General features: G+C 40.6%; 1 protein-coding gene across 5 annotated transcripts in view; it reads right to left on the bottom strand.

Annotated features, from left to right (window-relative positions):
• The window catches only part of LOC117363329 (lymphoid-restricted membrane protein-like), a 248,868-nt gene that overhangs the window by 82,883 nt on the left and 151,151 nt on the right, over positions 1–14,834 (bottom strand). For all 5 annotated transcript variants that reach the window (XR_004540024.1, XM_033950851.1, XM_033950852.1 and 2 more), the window contains 3 exons: positions 11,856–12,003; positions 9,365–9,437; positions 3,664–3,739 (listed from right to left, as the gene is read on the bottom strand). Coding sequence is in view for 4 of the 5 variants with exons in the window: in XM_033950851.1 (XP_033806742.1) it covers positions 3,664–3,739; positions 9,365–9,437; positions 11,856–12,003 (297 nt within the window). In the remaining variant the exon portion in view is untranslated. The remainder of the gene's footprint in view (positions 1–3,663; positions 3,740–9,364; positions 9,438–11,855; positions 12,004–14,834) is intronic.

Genomic DNA, 14,834 nt, shown 5'->3' with positions numbered 1-14,834 from the left:
TCACATGTTACACCGGGGAAGGGAAGGCCTGTCATTTAGGATTGATGGCCCAAAGCAGGAGCCTCAGAGTGGGCTTTCTGCTTCCAACTTTTTAAAAAAGGTACAGGGGAGGTTGCGGGAGCTTCCAGTGGCAGGAGGGAGTGGGCATCCCTCCTGCCATTTTTTTTTTTGGGGGGGGAGTTTAGGAGGGGTGCATGGCAGGAGGGAGTGGGCAACCTCCTGCCAATTTTCTCTTGTGCTATGTTTATCAGGGGTCATTGGGGAGGGCTGTGATCAGCAGTGGGGGACTTTTTCCATTTTTGTTTTTATGGGACAGATATTTTGCATGTGTAACACATGGAAAATATCTGTGCCATTGAAAAAAAAAAAATGCCTTTGATGTGAGCTCTGTATGCAATCCTATTTATTGCAAGACCTCAAACACCCGAAGCACTACTTATATAATTTTTTGTGCTCTTACTGGAGTTGGATATTTATCATCGGTCTTTGCGTGAATATTTTTCTTATTCAATGTGGGCATAATAGTTTTTTATTACATCTATGTGGTGAGCCAATGTATTTGAGAAGAGCACTTATCTTTTTAGCCTGACAGCTACCCAGCCATTTCACTGTTTTCCTCAGGGGCTTCTACTCTATGTATCACCTCAACCCTTCTGCCAGTCCTGATAAACCGCTCTTCAATCCTATACCACCACCAGGCCTCTTCCAGTGAAACGGCTGGGTAGCCGTCGGGCTGAAAAGATAAGTGCTCTTCTCAAATACATTAGCTCACCACATAGATGTAATAAAAAAACTATTATGCCTGCATTGAATAAGAATAATATTCACGCAAAGACTGAAGATGACTATCCAACCCAGTGGCGTACCTAGCATATGTGACACCCGGGGCCCATCATTTTTTGGCATCCCCCCATCTGTATGAAAAACATGATTTTTAGTAACAAGCCACGTCACACATGAGTACCTAGGAAAGGCAGCATCTTACATACTGCAGTGAGCAGTACAACATCAATACATCCATTGTAAAACTAAACAAGCCAGACTAGTACAGATCAATCCTACACCGTCAATCCTAACAGAAAACCAGTCTTTCGAACAAACAGAACACACCTTCGCCTAGTATGGAATATGTCATCACAAACTAACCCCTCCCCCTTTTACAAAACTGTAGTGTGGATTTTAGCCACGGTGGTAACAGCTCTGACGCTCATAGAATTCTGAGCATCAGAGATGCTACCACCAAGGCTGGTGCTAAAAAATGCTCCACAATTTTGTAAAAGGGGGGATAAAATAGAAATACATAGACAAAGGTTAAATTGAACCAGCAAGAAGCTGCATACAATGCAACACCACAGAAACAGTGACACGTCTCCTAAAGCAATAAATAAATAGAAAATTTTTGTTCTACCTTTGTCTTCTCTGGTTTCTGCTTTCCTCATCTTCCTGTTACTCTCTTCCTTCCATCCACTGTCTCTCTGCATCTTCTATTTGCTCTGTTACTGTGCCTCTCCCTTTCTCCCTCCTTCCAAATTGGTCTGGCACCCATCTTCTTCCCTCCGCTCCTCACATAGTCTGGCATCTGTCTTCTTCCCTGCCAGCATCTTCTCCCAACTCTCTCTTCCCCATTTCCCTTCAGCATCTTCTCCCCACTCTCTGTTCCCCATTTCCATTCAGCATCTTCTTCCCACTCTGTCTTCCCCATGTGCTTTCAGCGTCCTTCTCCCCCATGTGCTTTCAGCATCCTTCTCCCCCCTCTGTTTTACCTGTTTTCCTCTCCACCCCACCTTTTCTTCCTTTCTCCCTCCCTGCCCCTTACCTCCATGGCGCTTTCTCCCCCCTCCCCGGATAACAGGCCCGGTCCAACAAACCTCCCTGCCCTGTGGCCAGCGATGTCTAAAATGCCTTCTTACAGCAGGCAGAGCGTTGTAGTTGCATATGGCTGCTGTAAAGGTCGTCTCTGATGCAACTTCCGGTTGCGTCAGAGATGACCTTTACGGCAGAAACACGCAGCTTCAACGCTCTAGCTCAGGGATGCCCACATTTTTTGTGCTTGTGAGCTACTTTTAAAATGGCCAAGTCAAAATGATTTATCAACAATAAAAATTTTTTTTTAAAAACCCACAAAGCACACTGTACGCTGAGAAAATGTTAATTATCATTCCTATTGTGGGGGGTTTTCAAAGAGGTCAAGGCAGATGACTCTATGCACTGTCACCTCAGTAACAACCATACAAAAATAGACAAATACTCCCCCTCTCTTTTTACTAAAGCACAATAGCAGTTTTTAGCACAGGGAGCTGTGCTGAATGCCCAGGGCTTCTCTCAACACTCATAGGCTCCCTGTGCTAAAAACCGCTATTGTGGTTTAATAAAAGGGGGGCCATAGTGCAAAATATAGACAGCAGATATAAATTCAGACACATTTTGATCTCTAAATTTAAAATAAAATCATTTTTCCTACCTTGTCTGGTGATTTCATGAGTCTCTGGTTGCACTTTCTTCTTTTGACTGTGCATCCAATCTTTCTTCACTTCTTTCAGCCTGTATGCTTCCTCTCCTCCAGACCTCATTCCCTCCCCCAACTTTTTCTTCCTCTCTCCCTGCCCTTTCTTTCTCCCTGCCCTTTCTTTCTCCCTGCCTCCCTTTCTTTTTTTCTCTCTTCATGCCCCGTTTCTTTTCCTCTGTTTCCCTTCTTTCCTTCTGTCTCCCTGCCCCCTTTCTTTCTTTCTTCTTGCCCTCCTCCGCCTGCCGCCATCGGGGAACAGCCCCCCAAGTCACCGCGTTGGAGGCTATTCCGTTCTCTAAAGCGTCGGAGAGAGACACTGAGGAGACCGGCTCGGAGGAGGGAGCTTCAGCCTGTGCGGCACGCAAGCCACAGGGGTAGGTGGGGGAGGGGGCAGAGACAGCAGGCGCCGCACAGCCAATCAACGAACAGAACTGCCCCAAACTACATAATGAAACCGAAGCCTTGAATGAGCAGCTACGCAGGTAGGGGCGGTGCCAGAGGATTGGAGGTGGGGCAGCGCGCTGCAAAAGTGCGGCTCATGACAGCGCGCGCGGATGTTGGCGTGGCGGATGGAGGCAGAGAGGGAACGAGATGACAGGGTGACGCAGAATTGAAAGGAAGGCAGATCGGCCCGGTAGAATTTTCCTGACTGGCCGGCTGTGCACCCCCCCTAAGGCTGCACCCGGGGCGGACCGCCTCCCACTTGGTACGCTACTGATCCAACCCCAGTAAGAGCACAAAAAATTATATAAGTAGTGCTTCGTGTGTTTGAAGTCTTGCGATAAATACGATTGCATACACAGACTGTTCAGACCAATTTACATTAGTTGAAAAATCTGTTCCTTTTCGTGGTTTGATGTGAGCTTCCAGCCAAATCGAAGACAACTTCAGTACAGTTTCACCATGGCAGCTGCAGCAGCTTGACAATAGTCACCACCACTCCTGTGAAGGCACGCAAACAGGTGGCACACAGAAGAAAAAGATCGACAACTTCAAAACTGTGTCCAAAATTTGCAGGTCAAAAGTAGTCACAGCAAAATGAGGAAAACTCTGCCACACTTTATGCCTAAGAAAGGCCCACTCAAGCAGTGAAATGTGATCAATGAAAGAAAACCGGTAGAAGGAAATGAGAACCACCTCTAGTTAATTTATCATACCTTCAGAGCTTTGATGAGAGCTTCCAGTGTCCTCTTCAGAAGTCTGTTCATTATTAGTTTTCATCTCCTTGTTTTCCTAGAAAAAAAAAAATAAGAGGTAAGTTAAAATTATTCTTATGAGAGAATATCATCTTGAAAAACTGACTCTTAAGGGGCAGTCATTTTAGTCAGTTATAGCTTCTTCTGTTAAAGATGGCTTTACTATGGCCCTTCAATTAGAAGTTCCATAAGCATGCTCGTAAACCAAAATACTCGTATATCAAAGCGAGTTTCCCCATAGGAAATAATGGAAACTCGCTTGATACGTTCCCCCCCCCCCAAGGCCAGTGGCGCTGCTCCCCCCCACTCCTCCCCCGCACAACTTGAAACTTACCCCCCCCCATCTTGCACCGGCACGCAGCCCACAGGACGTGCTGGTGCCGCTTGAACTTCCTGCCTCTGCCGGGCCTTGAGCATGCATCTACGCATGCTCAAAGCCTTCTAAGAGGGAGAATTAGAAGGCCTTGAGCATGTGCAGATGCATGCTCAAGGCCCGGCAGAGGCAGGAAGTTCAAGCAGCACCGGCACATTCTGTGGTCTGCGTGCTGGTGTCAGACGGGGGTGAGGGGGGGTAAGTTTCAAGTTGTTCAGGAGGGGTGCCGTTTCGAGCGGGGGGGGAGTGATGCCGGTTCTCGGGGGAGGGGGAGTGCTCGCAAATCAACTCAACACTCGGTTTACGAGACAAGTTTTGCGAGAATGTTTTGCTCGTCTTGCAAAACACTCAAACCGGGTTACTCGCAAACCGAGGTTTGACTGTATTAGAAAATATATCTAGAGCTAAAAATTTGAGCATTTTGAATTTTCCAGTAGCTACTTATATAGCTTTCTTGGAACTGTTTAACATTAAAGTGTACTTTAAAAATGTTTTGCAGATTTCACCAACAGTTTATTTCGGTTGGGAACATTTATTATGTTCCAAGGGCTGTTAAGAGGTTAGAACCAGGAGGGAGCAACATGTGTGATCAATTCTCCTGATAGCACGGATATACTCAATTTATTTGAGTTCTCTCAGGACTTGGTTTCCAAGCGAGTGACCAAGTTGTTCTGGATTTAGAACAAAAATAAGAAAATAGTTTTGAAAGCTTTTTTTCCAAAAAAAACTGTTCCTTTTCGTGGTTCTCTATGATGTTTCCTGATGTGGCAAAATCAACACAGTTAAGAAGGAAAGCCTTTCTAAAGCTGAAACCTAAAGTTTTAGTTTTGGGGCAACTTTTCTTCTAAAAGTTTTGGGTATTTTTAGACTCTTTTCTTACATTTGAAGATCAAATTTCTAATTTATGGAGGAAGATTTTATATATTATGAGGGAACTTAGGGTAGTGAAGTCGTGCTTTTTTGAACATCATTTTGCACTGTTGGTTCGGATGTTAGTGTTACCTCAATTTGATTACTGTAATTCTTTGTATTTGAACTTAATATCAAAACTGATCAAAAAATTGTAGTTGCTCCAGAATACTGCAGTTAGATTCATTTTTGGTCTAAAAAGACAAAGTGTTGCATTAGCATATAAGAATCTTCATTGGTTATCAGTTGAGACACAAATTAAGTTTAAATCAGCTTGCATAGTCTATTGTATATAACAGACTGACTTCAGATAATCTGATTTTGTTTTTTTTCTCATTTGCATTATTCTTCCACCAGATTATGTGGTACTTTATTACTAAATTTTCCACAGATTAGAGTACGGTATAAATGACAACTCAACTCCTCTTTTGCTTACGCTGCCACTACAATTTGGAATAATCTACCTGTTTACATTATGACCGATATCAATTACTTAAAGGTTTGTAAGAATTTGAAAACTTTTTTATATGACTTGTTGTAATATTCATGTTATGATGATGCTTTAATTATTGATTGCCACAGCTTTGAGGAATCCTGTCGGCTCAGCTGATCAAGGATAAATTCCCCTGCCATGATCAGCATATGGCAGCTGTGGCCTGGTTTTAGGATCCCATGGCAAAGAGCAGTGGCTAAAATGTAGGCTGGGGTTTTCTGGGTCTACATTTCAGCTACCCATCTTGGCGTGAATCATGACTAGGTAGCTGCTTTAGTCTGCCTAATGTCACTTCCAGCATTGGACACACCTACGTTGGCACTCCACAGCCTAAAGTGACTACCTAGTTAGGGTGCCTACCAATGCCTAAGTTTAGGCGCTTGTTTTAGAATTTCCCCTCATGGGTATTTTTTTTTCCTCTCTCCTTCCTTAACAGGAACACGTGGTGCCCATGGAAACAAACATGCTGTTCCTACCTTTACGTACATGCCTATTTTATTACAATACTAATTGTTCTCCTGTCTCATGCAGAGAACCTTCTGAGCTTTGGGAAAACTAGTAAGCTAAATTGAGACGGAAATGGAAGTCTTACAGAAAACAAACAAAAAAAAAAATCTACAGTGACATGATCAGATGAGAAGAGCAGTTAATATTTTGCATTCATTACCTGTTCTCAATTAGCAATGTACTGCCTTAGGGTCCATAAGAGCTGCAAATATCTAGTAGCACTATAGAAATCAGTAGTATCAACTAAAAGAGTAATTAGTATTATACCTTCCATTTTGAAAATACATTTTTAAAAAGCATACATTAGAGAATGTGTGTCCACAACATACAAATTATACTTTGTATGCTGGAGAGTAGAATGGGACAATGGATCCCATCAGCTGCTAAATTATACCTCATGCAAATTTAGACTATTCATGCTTATCTCCTTTGAATGATATTTGCAAATAAAACTTTCCATTTCATGTTTTCAGGCTATAGAAGTCTTCGTGTTGCTAACCAACCTCAGATAACAGTCAAAAATAAACTACTTGGAAGACAAAGGGATTGAGGGGTACAGATAAGAGTAAAGGTAGATTATAGGGATGGGATTAGAGGTAAGTTACAAAATTAATCAGGGACCACTGTTCAGGCACTAGGCCTGATGGGCCGCCGTGGGAGCGGACCGCTGAGCAAGATGGACCTCTGGTCTGACTCAGCGGGGGCAACTTCTTATGTTCTTAAAGAATGATAGCTTTTTATTAATGATTGCTATGCCCTCAGGACTTCACATACCTTTTATTTTATATTTTAAGCCCTTTTGGAGACCCTACTCACACTATTCACTCAGATTCATAGAAATGACTCAATCAATCATCAAAAGCACATGCAGGCTTACAATATTCTGATCAAAATCTCAAGCCCCTTTGTTATTCAAACAAATATAATTTTAGAAATATATTCACTAAAAAAGAATCTAATCTACAAATTATGCTGTTTGAGCTTCCTTTAACTCAAGGACACTTGAACTTACCATACACCAGAAAATTTCAATTACAATTGTGTGAATTTAAAAATGTCACTGAATAAAATAAGAGAAGGTAAGGAATGTCATGAAATGAAGAAACTGACGCACAGTGAAAAAAGCACAAAGGGCCTCAATGAACAGGACTTGTCTATATTGACCCAACACAAGCCATGTTTCGGCATACAATGCCTGCAGAGGGTCAGCCAATAAGCAAAATATAATTTCCAAACTTCAGGGATCAGAATTAGTCCGAAAGCCCGAGCACAGAGAATCTTAGTTCTATGTTGTTCCAGCAGGAAAGTGAAACTGAATAGAACTGTAAAAGTCTACATAATTTTTTCCATCTTGCCCACCCATTACACTTGATTTTATAAATACACAAGTACAATATTACACAGATTTGCCGGAGGCTTCTCAATATTAGCTCTATAAAACACAAGACCTAGTCTAGTACAACCAAAGAGTTATGTTGTGCGACTGCCTAGAAGCTAGCTACAGAATAGATCCATATATAGTTATCTCCAAAACAATGCCAGTGAAGTGAGAAAAATCTTACTGTACTTACTGTAACTTGCAAAATGATCCAAGACAAGAATATTAGGTCGCACACACAACACTACAGAAGTATTTGCCTGTTGAAGGACATTCAAATTTTACCTCAGCCATTCAAATTGACATGCTTGTATACTCCCATACAAGCAGACATACTTCCTGATCAAAGTCCGCACCCGATTCTAGGAGAGATTACTGCCACTGTGCATTACAAATCAGCCCCCCAAAAAAACCTCTCAAGTACAAGGTTCTCAACAAGGTGGTATATCAAGAGAAGCAAATTTCCAAAAAATTAAGCATCATAATATTGAAAAAAAGGAAGAGTATTGTGTTACCTTCCCAGTTTAAGCTCTACTTTACATTAGAAAAAACACAAAGTATAAAACAAGCCAGCAGAACATACAGGCTGCAAATGCATTTGGTTAGCACCACCTCTCAATACATTTAAAAAGGTGATTTCTACAACAAATTAGAGGAAATTATCAAAGTATTATAGACTTAATACGGTTGATAAAATTAAGAGCACCACAGCACCATTTAGATGTGCAGGCCAGAATCCATGCCCAATCCTCCTGGATTCTGGACTGCACATCTAAATGGTGCCGTGGTGTTTTCATTTACAGTCTGGCCAGACATTTTCTACCAGCACAGCACGGCGTTTCAGACCATGGTCCTAAGCTAAGTTAAACTTTTTTTGCTTTTCCTGTGCACAGTGATGGGTATATTACCCTTTTGATAATTACATTTCAGTGGTGGTGGAGTTTTTTTTGCCAGTGATAGTACATAAGCAGCTTGGAGTTTAAACAGTATTGAAGTTGTTTACTGCTGCATTGAAATTTTTGAGGCATTTTCTCCACTGGTTTGTGAAATGGTTATCGGGGGAGTATAACCCATCTCTGGTGAGTAATATTTTGTAGTTAAATTTGGGGATTTTTTCTATTACTCTTTGTTTTTTTTCTTGTGAGACAGAGATGTTTAAATACCTACATGATGTAAATGCACATGAATTGAATCTCTTTCATTTGAAAGGAAACTCTGGAATGAGAGGGCATAAGATCAAGCTAAGCAAAATATTTTCTTAGATTACTCCTGAGCCTTTTTTAAGAAAGGGTGGTAGATGTGTGGAACAATCTCTCGGAGGAAGTGGTGGAGACAAAGTCTGTGTCTGAATTCAAGAAGGTGCAAAATAAGCATGTGGGATCTCTTAGAGAGGAAGAGATAATGGTTACTGCAGATGGGCAGACTAGATGGGCCATTTAGCCTTTATCTGACATCATGTTTCTGTGTTTCTTCTAAATGTATTCTTGTCACTCAACTAAGCCGACCGATAGAGATGTCAGATGCCAAGTGCAAAGCCTCATGTTCACCAAGTAGACATACAAGTTGAATGGAACCACAGCAGTTGAGGTTTTGAAAGGTGCTTTCTCCTACACATCTAATAAAACTTAATAAACTTTATAGGAGGATGCCTATGTCCAAGTAGCAGAGTGACAATTTTAAGCCCATTTTATCAAGGCAACCCAGATACCTAAGTGTTATTACAAAATGAGCCCCCTCGAACCAGCCTAGTAGTATGTACAGGGCGGGCCAAATGTAGGCATACAGTATTTATTTCTTTTTATTTTACAGATATTAAGAATAATACAGTACTGAACGATAAGTAAAAATGAAACGATATAATTGATACAAAAAATTCACATGAATGTTATTTGTGACACCTGTAAAATAAAAATAATGAATAAATATCGTATACCTATTTTTGGCTATTTGCAGTGTTGTTCCAAATTATGCCTTGAACTTGTTCTCTGCACCAAGCACTAACCTTTGAGAATACAGTTTCCATTTCATCACTAGGTAGATCCATATCAGTTTGTATACTAGAGAACAGCCAGCACCTGTCAATACAAAATGTTGATATTATGGAATTAATTCCCATCACTTTTATATTGCTTATGATACACTCCCTACTTTATGGAATACACATTAAGGACTAAGGTGATTTATAATTATACACTGAATATGTGCATCAGTGTTTACAACTTGTACACAGGATATGAATAGAGTCAAGACACTATGTAAACAAGAAACCCTGAAGACTAAAACAACAACTAATTCATGCGCTAGTAATCGCCAAAATAAGACTATTGCAATTCCCTTTATAAAGGATTACCGCTAAAGTAAATCAGACGCCTACAACTCATTCAAAATACTTCAATCAAAATTATTACCAATTCCAAGAAATATGACCATGTCACCCCTCTACTTAAAAACGCCCATTGGCTCCCTATTCCTCACCATATCACCTTCAAAACTGCCCTACTCACCTTTAAAACATTCATATCTAGACAGACAGCCTTCATTGATAAATTACTTATCCGCACACCCCCTCGAGAAACCTAAGATCTTCTCAAAATTTACTCTTTGTCCCCTCCCCATAGGCATTGTACGACTTCATTTGCCATTACAGCTCCTCTAATCTGGAACTCCCGGCCATCCAATCTCAGGGAAGAATCAAATATTGATAAATTCAAAGGAGCTTTAAAAAGCTTCTTATATAAAGATGCTTTCGTTCTTTGACTGGGGTCTTCTTCACAGATTTTGTAAAGGCAGCTGTGAATAACTTTTTCCCAAACCTTCTGTGTTATCCTTCATTGTGATCTTTTCCGATTATATTGTAGTTCACTCCAGCCCTTTTGTTTCCTGTTCATATGCTTGTTTTTGTCTGTATCTTGACTTTTGTTAAACATTTTAAATTTGTATTCCCTCCTTTTTAATTGTGTTGTACATCACCTAGAATGTTGATAAGCGATTAATCAAATTTTTAATAAACCTTGAACTTTTTTTTATTCACTTCATCTGACAGCTTCAATATCAGGCTTCCCAATCCTATATGATGCCGCAACCAGTAAGCTTTCTAATATCCACAACAAATATGCAGGAGGGAAATTTGTATGCATATTTGTCAATATTCTGAAAAAGACTGGCAATGGGGGGTCACCAGGACAGATATATAAGCTATGCTTTAGTGTTCTTGGCCATCTTTAGTTCCAGGAAACTGATGTGATTTTTTTTTTCTTGAAATTACCAAGGCCCTTCTGTGTATAGCCCTTGAATATAAGCCTATCAGCCAAGACTGAAGGAATTTAGCAAGAAGAAATTTGAAACAGCAATTCACTTAAGTCACAAAATCTGAGCTGTTTTGAGGCATAAAACCTGAACTGTAAAATCATATAACTCAACATTCTCAATAGACTTCAGTCTGACACATGTTAACACTTGTAGATCCCAATACTGTGAATTAATTTAGTGATTCTGGGCAAAAGCTGACATATTCATTACTTAGTTACTGCACCCAAGATAGCTTATAGTTAATGTAACTTTGCTCAAGCTTATCATTGCATGACATTTTGCCTCACAGTTTTGTATTGTTTATTTTATTTATTTAAAAGATTTATAAACCGCTTATAATCATGTACAAATTCACAAATACATTTTTGAAACACATTATTGGAATGCTCTGGCATTGGTAACTTATGGTTATTTGCATACAATAAAAATGAACACATTGCTTTGGAAACACTAAGGGGGCCTTTTACTAAAGCTTAGTGCATGCTAATACATTTGTGTGCTGCAGATCCTATTTTACACGATAAGCCACGTGGCACTTAAGGCTAAAAACTGGTGCTGTAAAAGTGCTATTCTATAACCCAAGCTTAAAGTTAGGCATGATTTATAGAATACACCCGAGAACCATGACTAAATTTAGGTATGGCCTAAATTTAGGTGCAGGAATGCACCCGATCTGTCTATAACCTGCTCATTTCCATGCCCCCCTTTACTGAGCTATGTGTAAAATTTAGGCGTATAACCCTTAATTCTAATGCCAATCAGTAGCGCTAATTTGTTCAGTTAAAATTTTGTGTGCAATTTGGGTAAGCAACTAAAATTTGGTGAACAATTTTTGGTACTTTTTAAAGAATCAGGGGTTAGCGAATGCTAATGTCCATTAGTATGTACTAAATGCTCCTTTTATTAAGCTGCGGTAGCGTTTTTAGCATGCGCTGCAGATTAGAGAGTGCTAACCCCCACGTTATGCGGAAAAACTAACGCCAGCTTAATGGAGGCGTTAGCATCTAGCGCGTGTGGCATTGTAGCAAGTGCTAAGCAAGCACTAAAACCACTAGCACAGCTTAGTAAAAGGAGCCCTAAACATTAATAAAAATACTTTATTTGTTGAAACAATTCTTCCCAAAAATGCTTATATAAAATGTGAAATTTTCTCAGCTTTAATGATTACTAATTTACAGCCTTACTTTTGAGTGTTCAGATTCACATTATCCGACACACAGCCCTTCCTCAGATCTTCTGTTTCGAATTTGTAACGAGCACCGGCTCCTTCACATGTACAAATAAGAGCGGGCAATCTTGAATTCCACTGTAGATCTTCCAAAATTAATGCATCTGCAGAAATTAAAATGGTGAGACCACAGAAAACAAACAAAAAACCCCAAACTTTGCCACTTTCCAACTACAGCATTGCACTAAAAACGTATTCTGCCAAGAAAAGGTTAGATAAGTTCCTGCTGGACCAGGACATACACAGGTAAGGCTAGACTCTAGTAGGGTACTGGTCTTTGACCTAAGGGCCGCCGCGTGAGCAGACTGCTGGGCACGATGGACCACTGGTTTGACCCAGCAGCAGCAAATCTTATGTTCTAAGTGGCTTGTTTGTAGTGTGTGATTTAAAAACATACTGTAAAGACTAGAAAAAAACAAATTATTCATCAAAAAGCAAACACTGCTTCCAAATCACCACAAAAAGACAATATTGATCAATTAATGCAACTCGGACTTCAGAAATAAAGTGGAGGGGAAAGTATAAAACAAAGAATGTAGATAGCAATCGATCATTTATTAGTGTCAACATCAACTTGAATGTTGATGTGAAACAGAGCAACGTTTTAGAGGCAGAATCTGAAATGGTACCTTGTGGCCTATGAGAACTACGCTCAGGCTGGGCTGATACCGATGAGGTCTATGCCGACACTGGCATAGAGATTAGCTTAAACATACCACCAATCTCTCTGCGCAGAAAGTCATCAACCCTGGATTGGAAATCCTGTACCGATACCTGAGACTGAGTGGGTATCAATGGTACTGCAGGGCATCTGGGGGTGGGAGACCTTGAAGAGGATGAATGCCCCTCAGGAGACACCGCCTGCACAGAAAGAGAGCGTCGATGTTGAGGTTTGGCCTGCACTGAGGGACTCGATGCCAATGAGGTCTGCGACGCTGGTTGAGAAGTAATGGGCGTCTTAGCATGCTTCCCGGATGTAGGAATGTCCGATGTCGAAATCGATGGAGGAACCAGTGGTACTGATGAAGATTTATCCGGCATATTGTGACTGAAAAGTTTTTCTTGCTGTAAATTGATTGTTTTTGAAGGGTGGAACAACGAACACAGAAGTCAACCCGATGATCAGGCCCCAGACACTGGATATACCGTTGTGCAGGTCAGTAATAGAAATATGCTGCCGTCACCAACAGCACTTCTTAAATCCAGTCAACGGTTTCAACATGGATGGGAAAACTTGATCGGCTAAGTTAAACTCAATTTTTGAAAAGAAAAGCTCGATCAAAATGTTAGACCTCCCCCAGCCTCAAAGAGGAATGAGGGAAAAAACAAAAGAAACAACTTAATTTTTTTTTTTGGGGGGAGGATGGGGGGGTGACTCAAAGAAATTCCAACGGAACAAAATAAGAAAGAATTTAACTTTGAAGCGAGCACACTTAGGGAGGGCAACACAGCTACTAGAAAACACAACTTCTCTGTTCCATGGAAAATGAAGAACTGAGGTACCACGAGTCCTCGTCAGGTGGGAAAGCACTCACGCATGCACGGTAGCGGGCAGTCTAAAAGCTTTGGATTTCTTGAAGTGCCAGTGCACTTCTCACTGTCTGAAATGGGCTCCGTGGATGACATTCTAGGATAAATTCAAATTACATAGCAGATGACAGAAAATAAAGACCTGTCTGCCCAACAAGATAAACTCATAGCAAAAGGAATGATGCAGTACCATAGATACATAATTGATCTTGATTTGTCCTTGCCATTTTCAGGGCACAGACCATAGAAATCTGCCTGGCATTAGCCTTGTTCTTCAACTACTGAAGCAGTAATTCTTTCTAAACCACAAAAACAGATGACATCATTGAAACACATATGGGAACACAGAAACATGAAGGCAGATAAAGGCCAAATGACCCATCCAGTCGATCCATCTCCTCCTCTCCCTAAGAGGTCCCATGCGCATGTCCCACGCTTTCTTAGATTCAGACATAGTCTAGGGCAGGGGTGGGCAACTCTGGTCCTTGAGGGCCGGATATTCATTGGGGAAATTCTTAAAACCTCAATGAATATGGATATTCATTGAGAAATCCTGAAAACCTGATTGGATTCCTGCCCTTGAGGACCAGAGTTGCCCATGTCTGGTCTAGGTCCACCATCTCTACCAGGAGACTATTCCATGCATCTACCACCCTTTCTGTAAAAAAGTATTTCTTTAGATTACTCTTGAGCCCATTATTTCTTAACTTCATTTTATGCCCTCTCACTCTGGAGTTTCCTTTCAATTGAGATTCGCCTCATGCACTTTTATGGCACATGGGTATTTAAATGTCTATCGCATCTCCCCTCTCCCACCTTTCATCCAAAGTATACATATTGCAATCTTTAATGACAACGACGAAGACGACAATGACAACAACTTATTTTTTCTATACCGCCACAATCTTACGACTTCTAGACCTTATGACTTAAAAATTTATGAACACAATACAATTATACTAATTCAAGTATGCATGTTTAGAATCTGCCATCGTTTTTGATTTTAAGTATTTTTAATCTAAGTATTGTGCACACTGGGAGAGTTCAAAAGTTGTTTAAAGTGAGCTTTCATTAATCACAGTCCCTTAGGGCTCCTTTTAAAAAGCCATGGTAGCAATTCTCTTACGGCAAGTGCACCAAAGCCCATATGAATTGAGTGGGTTTTGGTGCATTTGTCATGGGGGAATTGCTACCACCTTAGAGAGAAATTATGCCATTTCAAATTTATATATATTTTTAGGGTTTTCTAAAAAAATTGAGAGATTTATTGGTTTTAAGTATGTTGTGCTCTGACCTACGACCCCTACACAAGCAGCTCTTAAAACAAGTAGCACAGATTGAGGAACAGATTCACCATGAATTAGTGCTGCACAGAATAAAGGTATGTGATACTTTCAATGGGAGA

Source organism: Geotrypetes seraphini, chromosome 7 (assembly GCF_902459505.1).
Source record: "Geotrypetes seraphini chromosome 7, aGeoSer1.1, whole genome shotgun sequence".
NCBI lineage: Eukaryota > Metazoa > Chordata > Amphibia > Gymnophiona > Dermophiidae > Geotrypetes > Geotrypetes seraphini.
This window is presented reverse-complemented; position numbering and strand designations above follow the sequence as displayed.